Source organism: Crotalus tigris, unplaced genomic scaffold, assembly GCF_016545835.1.
Source record: "Crotalus tigris isolate CLP2741 ecotype Arizona unplaced genomic scaffold, ASM1654583v1 scf7180000019953.484404808:943566, whole genome shotgun sequence".
NCBI classification, from domain to species: domain Eukaryota; kingdom Metazoa; phylum Chordata; class Lepidosauria; order Squamata; family Viperidae; genus Crotalus; species Crotalus tigris.
Genome location: NW_024097788.1, coordinates 644,504 through 658,653, shown reverse-complemented (window position 1 = coordinate 658,653; position 14,150 = coordinate 644,504). Strand labels below are relative to the sequence as shown.

The following is a 14,150-nucleotide window of genomic DNA, read 5'->3' as shown; positions in this document are numbered from 1 at the left end:
ACAAGATACTTAAACATACATCAGAATTTGACAGATGCTTAAATATCCATGTTTTCTGGCCGAGGTTAACATGCAAGGTAGTCACAAGAATGAAAACCCATGGGTTCCATTTCAGATCTAAGAGTTTAGCACATTGTCCAAACCTCTGATTGCTATAAATCTTCCAAGTCAACATTATAAACTATTTAAGCCACACCTGTTTTAAGGAAAGGATGGAAGAGTATCACAAACACATCTACACTTGTAGTGATGACTTTATTTTTCACACAGATCTTCTCCTGTATGAAAAATGAGTGGAGCACTGGACAATGCAGGAAGATTATAAATGGATGAGGCCATTACCGGGCCTCTGTAAAATGTGTGTGAATGAGCCATGATTATTCCCCAATAAATATCTTGTTTGGAATGCTTTAGCACCAGTGTCTCATGCTCATCAAGCATTGTCTAACAACCAGAATGATTGCAGAGCACTGCTTTCATTTTCCCCAGTGCTTTTTGAAAAGGACCAGCAGTCATGCAAACATAGTTAAAAACATTGCTTGGTTAAAAACAGCCATGATAAGTCCTCATTAACATAGTTCTTTCTATGGAGCAGAGAGTTAAGCTGCACCCTACCTGTCTTTAAACACAGGTCATCAAAGTCAACACAGCAGCTGCTATAGCTCTTGCACAGGTTGTCACAACGGCACCTTGGAGGCTCTGCTTCATCAAGTTCAAAGCATCGGTTTTTGCAGGAGCCATAAGTACTAATCCAGGGGGAATCGGATAAGACTGAGTATGAGGGAAAGAGAGAGAGAGAGAGAGAGAGAGAGAGAGAGAGAGAGAAATACCACACCATAAGTTAAGTCATTATTGGTTGATCAAAGGTTATTCAAAGGAGGTTAACCACTCAACTGCTTCATCCAAGAAAAATAAAAGAGGTTTACAGTAAAGGGAGCTAAGAGATAGACGCAAGGGGAAAAAAATCATCAAATAAAGAGTAGATATATCTCTCCAATCACTTTTCTTATCCTGGATTAACCTGCAATAAATCAAAGCTGCATATATTCTGTGCCAAAAGAACATTCCACATATTGCATGAAAAACCCACATTTTAACCAAAGTTATCCAAATTAAAGACTGTGGACCTTGGGTACAAAGTAAGTAGACTGTCAGAGAACTGAGATGAACATTATTTGGCCTAAAGAGGAGAAAAAACAGGACAGAATGTTACGGAAAGTAGGTGCCTTAGAGGAAAGACTCACCTCAAGCTAACTGAGTTATTAAAGATGATCCTAGAATGTAGGTCTTCAGTAGAATCTAAGGGGAAATCTTTGTTTGCATGAAGAGGCATGCCTGGCTCCCAATTGTCATTCTGTTCTTTGGTAAAATAATAAAATAACAGAGTTGGAAGAGACCTTGGCGGTCTTCTAATCCAACCCCCTGCTCAAGCAGGAGACCCTATACCAGTGTTTCTCAACCTTGACAATTTTAAGGCATGTGGACTTCAACTCCCAGAATTCCACAGCCAGCAATGCTGGCTGTGGAATTCTGGGAGCTTAAGTCCACATGCCTTAAAATTGTCAAGGTTGAGAAACACTGCCCTATACCATTGCAGCCAGTGATGGAGCACCCACAACTTCTGTAAACAAGCTCTTAGATATGTTATTGTATGGAGAAGATGGATAGAATATGTTCAGATGAAATATGGAACTACAAAGTTTCATTTATTTTATGAGTAATGGATTTGTTTATAAAATTATGATGTTAAAGTTTGAAGAGAGTTAAGGGTTATTATGATTTTGGTTATTGTATAATTAGTAAACTTAAATAGATTATGTTTAATATGTTTGTATAATCCTGTACATGGCTCTGGGAAGTGGGGGGGAGGGGGAGGGGGTGGGGGGAGGATGGGTTGAAGGTTAAATAGCTCAGATAAGTAGAAATAGTTTTATTGTATATAATATTGATGTTTTAATTTGGAGAGAGGAATTGCTCGGGCATTTCCCCTGGACTGCATCCGGAGTGAGAAGATAGGAGGAAGGGGAGAAGTAAGTAGGAAGGTTGAGGAGAAGGAGGAGAGGGGGAGAGTGAGGAAGAATAGGGAAAGAGGGAAGTGAGAGAAGAGGTTAGAGGGTGGATGCGGTTTGGGGGGAAATGGGTGAGCAATACCGAAAGTTGTGTGTATAAATTTATTTTACTCTTTATCTGAAGTATTTTTTATGAATGTAATAAAAAATTGAAAATAAAAAATAATAAAAAAACAAGCTCTTCCATTGGTTAATTGTTCTCACTGTTAGGAAATTTCTACGTATTTCTTGCTTCTCTCCTGGATTAGTTTCCATCCAGTGTCTTCCCTTCTGGTGCTTTGACCCTACTGCAATTAGACTGAAGACTCTTACCCAAGGATGTACTTATGGAAGGTGTACCTTTTCTCAGGAAAATTGAGAACTGGATGCCATTTTTCAAGAGATACGATCTTTCTTTACAGGTAAGGATCAGCTTAATAATAATAATAGTAAAGTTGGAAGGGACCTTGGAGGTCATCTAGTCCAACCCCCTGCTTAGGCAGGAAATCCTATACCAGCGGTTCTCAACCTGTGGGTCGCGACCCCTTTGGGGGTCGAACGACCCTTTCACAGGGGTCGCCTAAGACCATCGGAAAACACATATTTCCGATGGTCTTAGGAACTGAGACACTGCCAAAGCTGTGCCGCTGCCTCAGGAACATGCAGTGGATGAGCCAAGGAAAGGAACTGAATGAGGAGAGGGGGCGTGCCCACCTGTGTGTTTGTGTGTGCATTTGTGTAGAATCGTTATTTTCAACTCCCAATATTACGAAGAAAAAAAAAGATGGATGTGAATAAAATGTGGTGGAAGACAAGCGCTGTGTGTGTGTGTGTGTTAATTGTATTCTTTCCCTCATCACATGCCTTGAGCTCGGCCCTTTTCTGCCTGATTGGCGCTTCTCCAAGGTCGGGAGAGCTCGGCCCCTTTCCGCCTAATTGGCGCTCCTCTGAGGCTGGGAGAACTCAGGGGAAGCGCCAGGATCAGCTCCCCTTTCTGCCTGATTGGCGCTTCTTCCGGAGCTGATCCTGGTGCTTCTCCTGAGCCCCAAAGAAGGACCAATCTCCTGGAAAACGGCATTGATCCCAGTGCATCTGCTGAGCCCTGAAGAAGCGCCTATCACCTGGAAAGCAACATTGATCCGGGCCAGTGCACTCACACACACACAAACACGTGTGAGCAGTTACAGCTGAAGGCGTTTCAGCCTTCAACTATGGCTTCCAGTCCTCTGGCGCCTCATTGGCTCAGGCCAGCCGTCCATCAGAATCTACGTCCCGTGACTGGCTGGCTCCCTCAACACGTCCCTCCCTTGCAGAAAGGGTTTGGCTCTTCATGCCGGCTTGCCTCCTCAACGGGGCTCCTGATACTGTAGGCCCCGCTAGCCGGGAAGACACATCAGAGTCCCAGCTGCCAGTAAGGTGATCGACCCACTCCTCTCCCATTGCCCACTCTGCCCAGCTCAAGCCTGGCTGGAGCAGCCTTGGTGCTTCCAAAGGTGGCCACTTCAAAGTCACACGGGCAGCTCTCGGCCGCTCCCCTCCCCTCCTCCAAATCGATCCCCAATCGGAGAGAGAGAGGGAGGGAGGAAGGGAAGGAGGAAGAGAGGGAGGGAGAAAGAGAGAAAGAGGGAGAAAGAGAGGGAGAGAGAAAGAGAGAGGGAGACAGAGAAAGGGAGAGAGGGAGGGAGAGAAAGACAAAGGGAGAAAGAAAGAGAGGAAGAGAGTGGGAGAGAGAAATATAGAGAGGGAGAGAAAAAGAGGGAGAGAGAGAAAGAGAGGGAGGGAGAGAGAAAGGGAGGGAGGGAGAGAGGGAGAGACAGAAAGAGAGAGGGAGAGAGAGAAAGAGGGACAGAGAAAGAAAGGGAGAGAGGGAGAGAGAAATAGAGAGAGGGAGAAAGAAGGAGAGAGAGAGGGAGAAAGAAGGAGAGAGAAAAAGAAAGGGAGATAGAGAGAGAAAGAAAGGGAGAGAGAAAGAGGGAGGGAAAGAGGGAGAGAGAAAGAAAGGGAGAGAGGGGGAGAGAGGGAGAGAAAGAGAGAGAGAAATAGAAGAGGAGAGAAAGGGAGAGAGGGAGAGAGAAAGAGAGAGGGAGAGAGAGAAAGAAAGAGGGAGACAGAGAGGGAGAGAGAAAGAGAAAGAGAGAGATTAAATTAGTAACACGGTTGTTAAGTGAATCTGGTTTCCCAACTAACTTTGCTTGTCAGAAGGTTGCAAAAGGTGATCATATGATCCTGGAACAATGTGACCATCATAAATAAGAATCAGTATCCATGCATCGAAATGTAAATCACATGACCCTGGGGATGTTGCAACAGTCATAAGTGTGAAAAATGGTCATAAATCACTTTTTTCAGTGCCGTTATAACTTTGAACAGTCACTAAGCAAACTGTTGTAAGCCAAGGACTACCTGTACTTTATCACTTTTTTCCAATTTTTTTTGGGTCAAGTTTTTGACACCTCGCTAGGTGACTGGTGGTACTCGAATGTTGCCATATTCTAAAAGTGGTACAATCGGTGAAAAGGTTGAAAAGCCCTGATCTAAATAATATTATCAGTAGGAGTGTGTTTTTCCAACAAGATTGGAAATACTTTTATTTTTAATGTGATGGTGTAATAAATTCTAATCCAGGAACTCTCAGTTCCATTGCTTAATTTTCTTTCCATCTTACTGCTTATCTTCAAACCCAGTTTGTTTTTGTGATTAATCACTATGCTTTAATTATGTTCAATTTGTAACAATGAAAATATATCCTGCATATCAGATATTTACATTACGATTCATAACAGTAGCAAAATCACAGTTATGAAGTAGCAACAAAAATAATTTTATGGCTGGGGGTCACCACAACATGAGAAACTGTATTAAAGGGTCGCGGCATTAGGAAGGTTGAGAACCACTGCCCTATTGTCTTACCACCTATTTGGTTAGTGCACTTTGTGTGGCACTTGCTGTTAGAGGGTTGTTTTTGCTTGACAGCAAGGTTGGTATTCTTGTCCACACACACCTCTACGTTACATGCACTGATAGCCCTATAATTTTTAGATTGCCGGGGACAGGATTGTTCTATATCAATTAACTCTAAGAGTCCTTCTCATTTTGTTCCCAAGGATTCAGCAAAGAAATTAAATTGGATGCTATCTAAAAAGCAATCACTTAAAGAACAAAACATACTCTTTTTGAAAAAGGACACCCATGTCTCTGCCTAATCTAGTAAACCTCTTCTCCCTCTGAGAGAGATTGAATAGTGTCACAATTTAAAAACTTTGTTTTATCTTGGGCGTCTTCCTTAATTGTTCTGCAAAATATTAATGACTTCTTCTCTCCTCTGTTGGCCTTCACCATAGGCTATTTATAATATTAAATAGTTATGGTAGCCTTTTTTATTTCTTTAGTATAAAATGCTCATTATTCTGATATCAGAGCAAACATCTGAAGCCAAAGTGTAAAACTTGAAATCTTTCCCAGGAATGGAATAAACAATGAAGTATATTTGATTGCTTGTAATAAAGAGATTATGATGATACAGCTTATTGTTTCATTTTTTCCATGTGTTCTGGCTTAATCTAAGAGGATCATGAGGACAGAAAGATTATGTTTAATAAGTATAAAGACACAGTTTGTAAACTTGTTTTTTTAAGAGCTAATCTGTTTTCAAAAGACTATCAATTCTAGAACTATTAGTTTAATCAAAGGAAGCAATACAGGGCTTGGGAGAACATGTTAGGCTTGACACCTCATTAAAGTCTAAAAACACATTTAAAAATAATTCTAAAAACTAGAAGCCGTTGAATTCCTTTAATTCTCATTGACTTTTGAGTTTCTTCTATACTGATTTATCAAAGTGCAGGATAACATTTTATAAGATGACAATGCTTTTTCTCGCGCCCTCTCTCATAGTTTCGTTTACCTGTTTTATTTAGCTTAGCTCATATACAAAATTTACACAATTGAGGTTTTTCTGCTTGGAACTATTCTAGCCTGCAATTAAAGTTGTGGGCATTATTACAATTGTTGGGGCACAAGCAGCTTGGACAAGTCCATATGGAATTGTTTGAAAGTAAAATGCATGTAAGCAATACTGTGTATAAAAGAGAGGGGAGGGGAGAGGGAGAGGGGAAAGGAAAGGAAGGGGGGAAAGGGAAAGGGGAAAACAAAAGGGCAAGGGAAAAGGAAGAAATTGTTTAAAGAACAGCTTTCCTTTTTTTTTTTAACCTAAGACACAGAATTCTGCTTACTCTGACCTTGTATGGAATTTCATGCTTTTGTTCAAGTTCAGGTTGAAAAACCAACTTCATGAAAAAAAAAAATAGCTGCATCCTTTTGTTCCCAGTTGCTGTGGGGTAAATTTACCATATGACAGGAGAAATTACTGTATGATGGAAAGAATGCAATTTTCTATTTGTTTCCTTTGGAGATTGCTTCTAAGATTTATGCAAACAATGTTTATATGGTCTCCAAATGCTGGGGTCACTAACCACGCATTACAATTGAGCATGGTCCAGCAGAGGTCACGTTTTTATCATCTGTTTAATTTTACAAAAATTAAATAAAAGAGATGCATTAGGACAGGGGTAGGCAATCTTGGCTCTTTTATGACTTGTGGACTTCAACTCCCATGCTGGCTCAGGAATTCTGGGCGTTGAAGTCCACGAGTCATAAAAGAGCCAAGGTTGCCTACCCCTGCCCTAGGACAACCTATGACAAGATTATAACTTAGGGGATTGCCTTTCAAGCTAATGATTGTCATTCTGTTGGTACTTCTCAAGATATTGAGATGGTCAGTCTGTCCTGCACAGATCGATGAACTGATTTTAATCAAAGCATCTCTTTGCTGCTGATATAACACGGGAGTGGAATAGAGCTGTGACCTTGAGGAAAAGCATAGAAATTTTGTTTACTATGTTAGATTCAAACAATAACTGCTGTTCTTGAAATGGAAATAATAATAATAGTAGTAGTAGTAGTAGTAGTAGTAGTAGTAGTAGTAGTAGTAGTTGTAGTAGTAGTTGGAAGGGACCTTTGAGGTCATCTAGTCCAACCCCCTGCTCAGGCAGGAAACCCTATACCATTTCAGACAAATGGCTGTCTAGTCTCTTCTTAAAAACTTCCAGTGTTGGAGCATTCACAGCTTCTGGAGGCAGGTTGTTCCACTGATTAATTGTTCTAACTGTTTCTCCTTAGTTCTAGGTTGCTTCTCTCTTTGGTTAGTTTCCATCCGTTGCTTCTTGTCCTGCCTTCAGGCACTTTGGGGAATAGCTTGACTGCCTCTTCTTTGGGGCAGCCCCTGAGATATTGGAACACTGCTATCATGTCACCCCTCATCCTTCTCTTCATTAAACTAGACATACCCAATTCCAGCAACCATTCCTTATATGTTTTAGCCTCCAGTCCCCTAATCATCTTTGTTGCTCTTGTCTGTACTCTTTCTAGAGTCTCGACATCTTTTTTACATTGTGGTAACCAAAATTGAATGACCAAAACTTGTTTTCATATTACAGACAAGCTAGAGCAGGCAACAGCGTTTCCATTAAAAATGGGATATTATTTTTAATTAATTCATTTACATTAGAAATGTTCTTAGCTGTTTCAACTCTCTAGACCATAAACGTAAGTCCAGACATTCACGTTGTGGCCTGTCAATCTTTCAGAACACAACCTAAATTCTATCAAAAAGCAGAAATTTCCAGTTGTGCTTATTTTGTTATTCCTTCTAATTTCATCTATGGCAATAGAAGTCACTTAATTTTTTTTTTTAAAAAAAAAAAACATCTTTTAATAGCAGATGGTAAGAGAAGCCCCAGTTAATGACAGACCACAAACATGTGGAAGGTTCTGGATTCAGTCCATGGTTTTCCCAATTTAAAAAAAATTGAGAAAGAATCCTGCTTAAGAATATATAACCAGTAGAATACAATAATCTTGTATAAAAACAGATTTATTCTCCTGTGCTAGTCTATGACCATAATAAAGATTTGATTTGAATTGAGACTTGTTCTCAAATCAGCCACCTAAGATGATTGTGTGTTACCTATTTGCTTTGCCTGAATAGGAAGCAACTTCTGTAATGCTACACAAACATTTATAATACTGCTGAGTAGTGATGCCCTGTAAAAGGACAGAGGGAAATCGAGGACAAAACTGGGCTGTGGCTTTTCAGAAATATAGATCAGCAGTTTCCAACTCGCGTTCTACAAAAACGCATCAAGGACACAATACATGACATTGCAAAGCAAAGACCCAGTGTCAATAATGACAATGCAATGTTGCAGTGAGCAGAGTATCTCCAGGTAGCTAAAGGTTTTCATTCCGAAGTATAAGAGAAGCTACTCTGTTAATGTAAGCCTTAAGGTTATGTTTCAAAGAAATCACAATGGAAGCTATTCATTTCATGAACAGGTCAAAAGAAGTCAGATAAATCAGTAAAGGAGAGTATTTATAGCTCAGGGTTGAAATGAGAGGTCTTGGTGCTCTCTCACCAGTGCAGATGATATTACCTAGCTTGGGTAATGAAACATCTTCAAGGAGAGATTGGACAATCATTTGTTTGAACTGGTGTAGGATTTCCTGTCTGAGCAGGTGGCTGGACTAGAAGACCTCCAAGGCCCCTTCCAACTGTTATTCTGTTCTGTTCTGTTAAAACCACCAAGCTCAGAGAGCATCAAGGAGCCCTCAGTTATGGTGGCGCAGTGGTTAGAATGCAGTATTGCAGGCTAATTCTGATAACTGCCAGCAGTTCGATCCTAACCAGCTCAAGGTTGACTCAGCTCAGCCTTCCATCCTTCCGAGGATGGTAAAATGAGGATCCAAATTGTTGGGGGCAACATGCTGATTCTGTAAACCGCTTAGAGGGGGCTGTAAAGCATTATGAAGTGAAATATAAGTCTAAGTGCTATTGCTATTATTCAATCAGATAAATGCTAGATAAGCAAATTAAAACCAGAAGAGGTGTAGTCTATGCAAGCTTTAAACCATATGGCTTACACTGAGCTAAGAGGTGGGTCACTCTGGATCCTAAACATCGTGATCCAATGCAGCCATCGCTTATCTAAAAGCAGCATCTCCCGAAAGAGAGTTTTAATTCAGAAGTCAGCGTGGAGAAGATTTCCAAGTCAGTTACAATTCCTTAATGGTAGCTGGGCTGTTTTAATAAATCCAGCCATATGTTTGGAATTTGCAAATACTGCCACCAGCACCTGCAAGGATATTGCAAGCGATCTCCAGCAACAGATGGAGAAAACATTTTCCACGTTACTTAGAAAGCAGCTGGGTCAGACAGTAGAACGTGTTCAAAAGCAATGCAAAGTACTTTCACATACAAGCCAAACTCTACAGGGATGTAAAAAGGCCCCTGTCTCAAACATCCAGGCTGTCTTCTCTGAGAGACTGCTCCATCTGCAGCCACCATTGCTAATAATAGGAATCATGTGTGCTTATCAAAGCCTAAGACAGATCCTTTGATCTGGCATTTGTTACCAGTTAAACCTAACTTATCCAGCATACTGTAACAGCACTCCCTTCTTTTCGTAGACAATTGTCCAGCTCTCCCATTTGTGATACCGAGCGCAAGGCTTTCTGATCTCACATTCTGTACATCCTGTTTCCATTACTTTGATACATTAGAAACAACTTTGGCAAGGATAGTGCATGCAGAGAGGGGGGAGGGGGGAGGGAGGGAGGGAGGGAGGGAGAGAGAGAGAAAGAGAGAGAGAGAAAGAGAGAGAGAGAGAGAGAGAGAGAGAGAGAGAGAGATCTCATCATAATAGAACCAGCAAGTTGGCTACAATTTATTTCTCCAGTGCAAACAGGCTTTGTTCACTGTAAACAAAGGTGATACTATGGCATAAGCAGAGCATATTTGGCAGGTCCCTCACATCTATTCTTAAGGAGCGTCAGCCAATCAAGCTGTTTTTACTGCATTACCAAGAGCTCCTTCAGTTGTCATCCCAAAAGGAGCCAGACTTGGCTTTTACATTTCCCAAAAAAGATTTTAATGCTCCGATTTTTAGGAATACCCACTGTCTGAAATGGTATAGGGTCTCCTGCTTCAGCAAGCGGGCTGGACTAGAACACCTCCAAGGTCCCTTCCAACTCTGTTATTCTGTTCTGTTACTAGTTCTGTAGATGAATGCGTTGTTTCTAAGATTTTAATTCAATTTCCCCAATTGGTGCCTCTTTTGAAGCCTTCGGCGATCACTCCCCCACCAGCTAGTGCAGCATTAGCCATGCAGTTTTGGCGAAAAAAAGAAAAAAAAACAGAGCTGGAAGCCAACACATCTGGAGGGCTCCGACTTGGAGAAGATTGTATTAAAGCCAACTCCTCCTCTTCTTTTTGTATCAGAGCAAAAACTACCGTATGAGTCAGGAATGCCAATACATCTGAAAACCGCTGATCGGTACAAACAGAAATGTGCCACAAGATTCTTTCTTAGACAAGGAGACAAGTTGCCAAGAGTGTTTTAGCCAAGTTCACAGAAATATCTTTCAAAATTAGGGCCAAAGAAAAGGAAAGAAATGGAAAGTTCCAGAGGCATCAGAACAGCATTACTGTATTGGAAGCAGGATGACAGATGAAACGAGGTTTTGGCGTGCCCAAGTTACATCTGTATATATTTTCAAGACTAGCATCACTATTGTGCTGCTTGGTGCCAACTTATGTAATTCGGGCTTTTGTGAAGGGATGTACATTTGCTTCTCGTGTATAAATCACCAGTGAGGACCCAGATTGTTGGGGGCAATGTAAATATATATAAATACATTGTTTACTGGTGTACACCGCTTAGAGAGTGCTTGCACTTAAAGCGGTATATAAGTCTCATAAATAAATAAATAAATGGTAAATATGTACATGATAAATGTATTTATTTTTTATAAGGAGTAAACAATAACTCCATCGTGATTTTAAAAGCTATTTCAAGGAACACATTGTCCATCAGAAAGAATGGAAGGTCACTCCATAGTCAAATTAGAAGTTGTATAAAAATACTCTTCCCTTCCTGTTTTTTAAACAGATCGGAGATATTGAATACACATTTTGACAGAGATGTATGAGGGAGTGCAGCAGTCTCGGCTAGCCTGCATTTTGTTCCCCCTGAAATTAAAGGAACCCAATTTTAAAGGAAAACATCTGCTGCCCACAACTTCCAAAATGAAACACCTGCTTTTCTCCGTCCTCCTAACTCCCCCTCCTTTCTTTTTATATCTCCTCATTTCTACTTTGCAGAACGGGACTATCAAGCAGATAATAAGAAACCTCTACCAGAAAACAAACTAATCCAACAAAACAAGAATTGCTCACATTAGTTCAGGGATGGGGGGAACTGCCTCTACCCAAATATGATCCATTATTTTTTTTTTTTAGATCCCAAGAATCATGTTGTGCACACAAACATATGCACCTCACATCAGCCTCAGCACATAAATGGAATATGTCTGTCTCAATCTCTCTTCCACAGAGAGAAGTAAATAGGTTACCTATAAGCATGTTCTGAAGGTCAACCAACGCAAGCTTTTTCACATAACCTTTGACATATTGGAGGGCAGTCGGAAAGAAAAAGACAAAAAGCTACATTTTAAGACCCACTGTTCCCCCAAGCCTCCCCCTCCCAAGGGACTGCAGAAACGGACCCCTGAATCCACGTTATACCTGAGTCCGGACCCTCCTCCCCAAATTCACCAGATCTTCTGAAACGATGAGCTGTAAATCCAGCACAGACGTTCATGCCCAAAACCAAACCGAGCAAGGTTACCTGTGGGAGAAAAAGAGAGAGAGAAAAAGCCAGAGAGAAAGAGAGAAAGCCAGAGAGAGAGAGAGAGAGAGAGAGAGAGAGAGAGAGAGAGAGAGACAGAGATATTAATAAAACGAAGCAAGCTTCGAGGTCTTCTCTTTTTTTTTTCTCCTCTTTTTTTGTTAAGGACATTTCTATGATTTTGCAGCAGAACAGAAAACAGTTGTTCCGACGGGTCATCCCGTCTCCTTGCCGAAAGAGTAAAAGTCTCGCTAAGCGGGGACAGATTCATCCGCCACCAGCCTGGAGTTCCAGGGTCAAAAGCCCGTTTCTTGTCTCGCATCTGGAGTAGGGGGCGTGGGGTGGGCTGGTGGGACTCCCGATCCCCTCTTCTTGGGGCAGCGGCGCCTTCGCCATCCCGGGCCACCCAAAGCCCAGCGGCTCCTACCTGATAGAGCCGCAACCCGGTAGCCTTGGCCATCCTCCTCCAGCTGCCTGGCCGTAGAACCTCCTTGGGCTGGAAACCGAGCGCAGCGCTCTGTTTGCACAGGCTATCAGCTACCACTGAACCCACCTGGGGGGGGGCTGACCGCCTCCCTCTGATTTGTCCAGGGGGAGGTTTCATCACGCCCCGCTTCACAAATCGCAGCGCGCCAGGGCCCCAAGCCGCAGGCATCGCCCGCCCCCCCCCCTCCCGACGACGCCGACGCCCCCCCCTCCCCGACGCGCACGCACCCGTTTCGGGGCTCCCGTCCGGGCCGCACCGCGAGAGGCTCGCCCCGCGGGGTCCGCCGATGCCATGACCGTCCGGATCCTTCGCGCCAACGTAAGCGGGATTGCGAGAGGGCGCCGAGGCTGTGCGCGCGCACTCCCATCGCTGCCTCAGAGCGGCGGCGATGAAAGGCGGGAGCGAGCCAGCCAGCCAGCCAGTGGCGGACTTAACGGGGGAAGGCGAGAGCCACGCTTCGGCTCGGAGCGGACCCACAAGGACTAGGGGTGGTATGATAGAAAAGACTGGACAGCCACTTGTCTGACAGGGTACAGGGTCTCCTGCTTGAGCAGAGGGCTGGACTAGAAGACCTCCAAGGTCCCTTCCAGCTCTGCTCTGATTCTGACAGCAGTCTTACTAGTAAAGGAGAATATTTTAGTTAAAGGTTGAGGTGAGGGGTCCTTGGTGGTCTCTGAGCTTGCTTGTTTTCTTGCAGACGTTTCATTACCCAAACTAGGTAACATCACCAATGCTATGGGAAGATAGCAGTCTTCCAATATCTGAGGGGCTTCCACAAAGAAGTGGGGGGGTCAACCTATTCTCCAAAGCACTTGAAGGCAGAACAACAGTGCTCCACTCTTCCACTGAGCCCTCCTTCCAGATGTCGGAGCAGAGATTTGTATTCTCTGTGCAAGACAGCTGCCTTCTTCTGATTAAAGAAGTGCCACACCACTTTTGACACCAACAGCTGGCCACTTTTGATGCCAGGTATGATTAGGGGTAGACAACAGACCCAGAGGTCGAATCTACAATTCCCAATGTCGATGGAGATTCTCAGTCACCCAAGTCATAGTTGTCTCAAAGGTGCTTTTTTTTTCCCAAAAGGCAACTGAACTGTTTATTATTTGAGGAAGAAGAAGATGTTTTGCTTCTTATCCAAGAAGCTTCATCAGTTTTAACTACAACTCCCAATGTCCCAAAGGTGCTTTCATTTAAAAAAGGCAACTGGACTTTGTTTTTTTCTATGAAAAACAAAGTCCAGTTGCCTTTTTTTTTTTAAAAAAAAAAAGCACCTTTGGAACAACTATGACCTGGATGGCTGAGAATCTCCATAGATACAACTTGCAATGCCTCTCCTCATTGAGCAGGTAGCTCTGGGTGCTATTGGGAGTTGCAGTTCCCCATCCTCCAAGTCCCAGCTTTGAAGTGTAACCTCTGTAAAGTACACAGCTGGAAGGGTAAGGTGTGTTGTTGGTGCTGAGAAGTGAAGCAGTGCACTTAATGAGACCTCAGGAGAAGAATGAATGTCTGTGATGATGACCTGGATTGAATTCCCTATGTGTTAAATGTGCAGAGCTGAATGCTTTACATTTGGCCAAGAGAGAAAAAGGTCAAAACTATATATGTAGGGATCTATATTGGGTCCAGATGCAACCATGCTTCAAGTAGGCTCATTGCAATCAACAGGATTTAAGTCTACAATAGCTGATGGAAGGGTCCATCAATTCATAAGGGTCTGTTCTGAACCCAACTAAGTGTGCACAATCTAAGGTGAAAACTAGTCCTTAGCATTTGTGATAAGGTGCATGTTTCATTCTTCAGGCTCGGTTTGCTATTCAGAGCTGTCATTTTTAGAAGTTGCTGGCTCCTCCTGAACTATATCGGGGACAA

At 42.6% G+C, this 14,150-nt stretch overlaps 1 protein-coding gene across 9 annotated transcripts in view; it reads right to left on the bottom strand.

The window, feature by feature from the left end:
* Window positions 1-14,150, bottom strand: part of ENPP2 (ectonucleotide pyrophosphatase/phosphodiesterase 2) — an 81,452-nt gene that overhangs the window by 47,278 nt on the left and 20,024 nt on the right. For 7 of the 9 annotated variants that reach the window (XM_039365064.1, XM_039365069.1, XM_039365071.1 and 4 more), the window contains exons 1-3: window positions 12,506-12,654; window positions 11,689-11,791; window positions 616-771 (exon numbers count right to left, since the gene is read on the bottom strand). In XM_039365064.1, coding sequence (XP_039220998.1) covers window positions 616-771; window positions 11,689-11,791; window positions 12,506-12,571 — 325 coding nt within the window. In that variant the 5' untranslated portion in view covers window positions 12,572-12,654. Of the gene's footprint in view, window positions 1-615; window positions 772-11,688; window positions 11,792-12,218; window positions 12,348-12,505; window positions 12,655-14,150 lie in introns of those variants that run through there. The other 2 variants (XM_039365066.1, XM_039365067.1) reach the window with 2 other exon arrangements.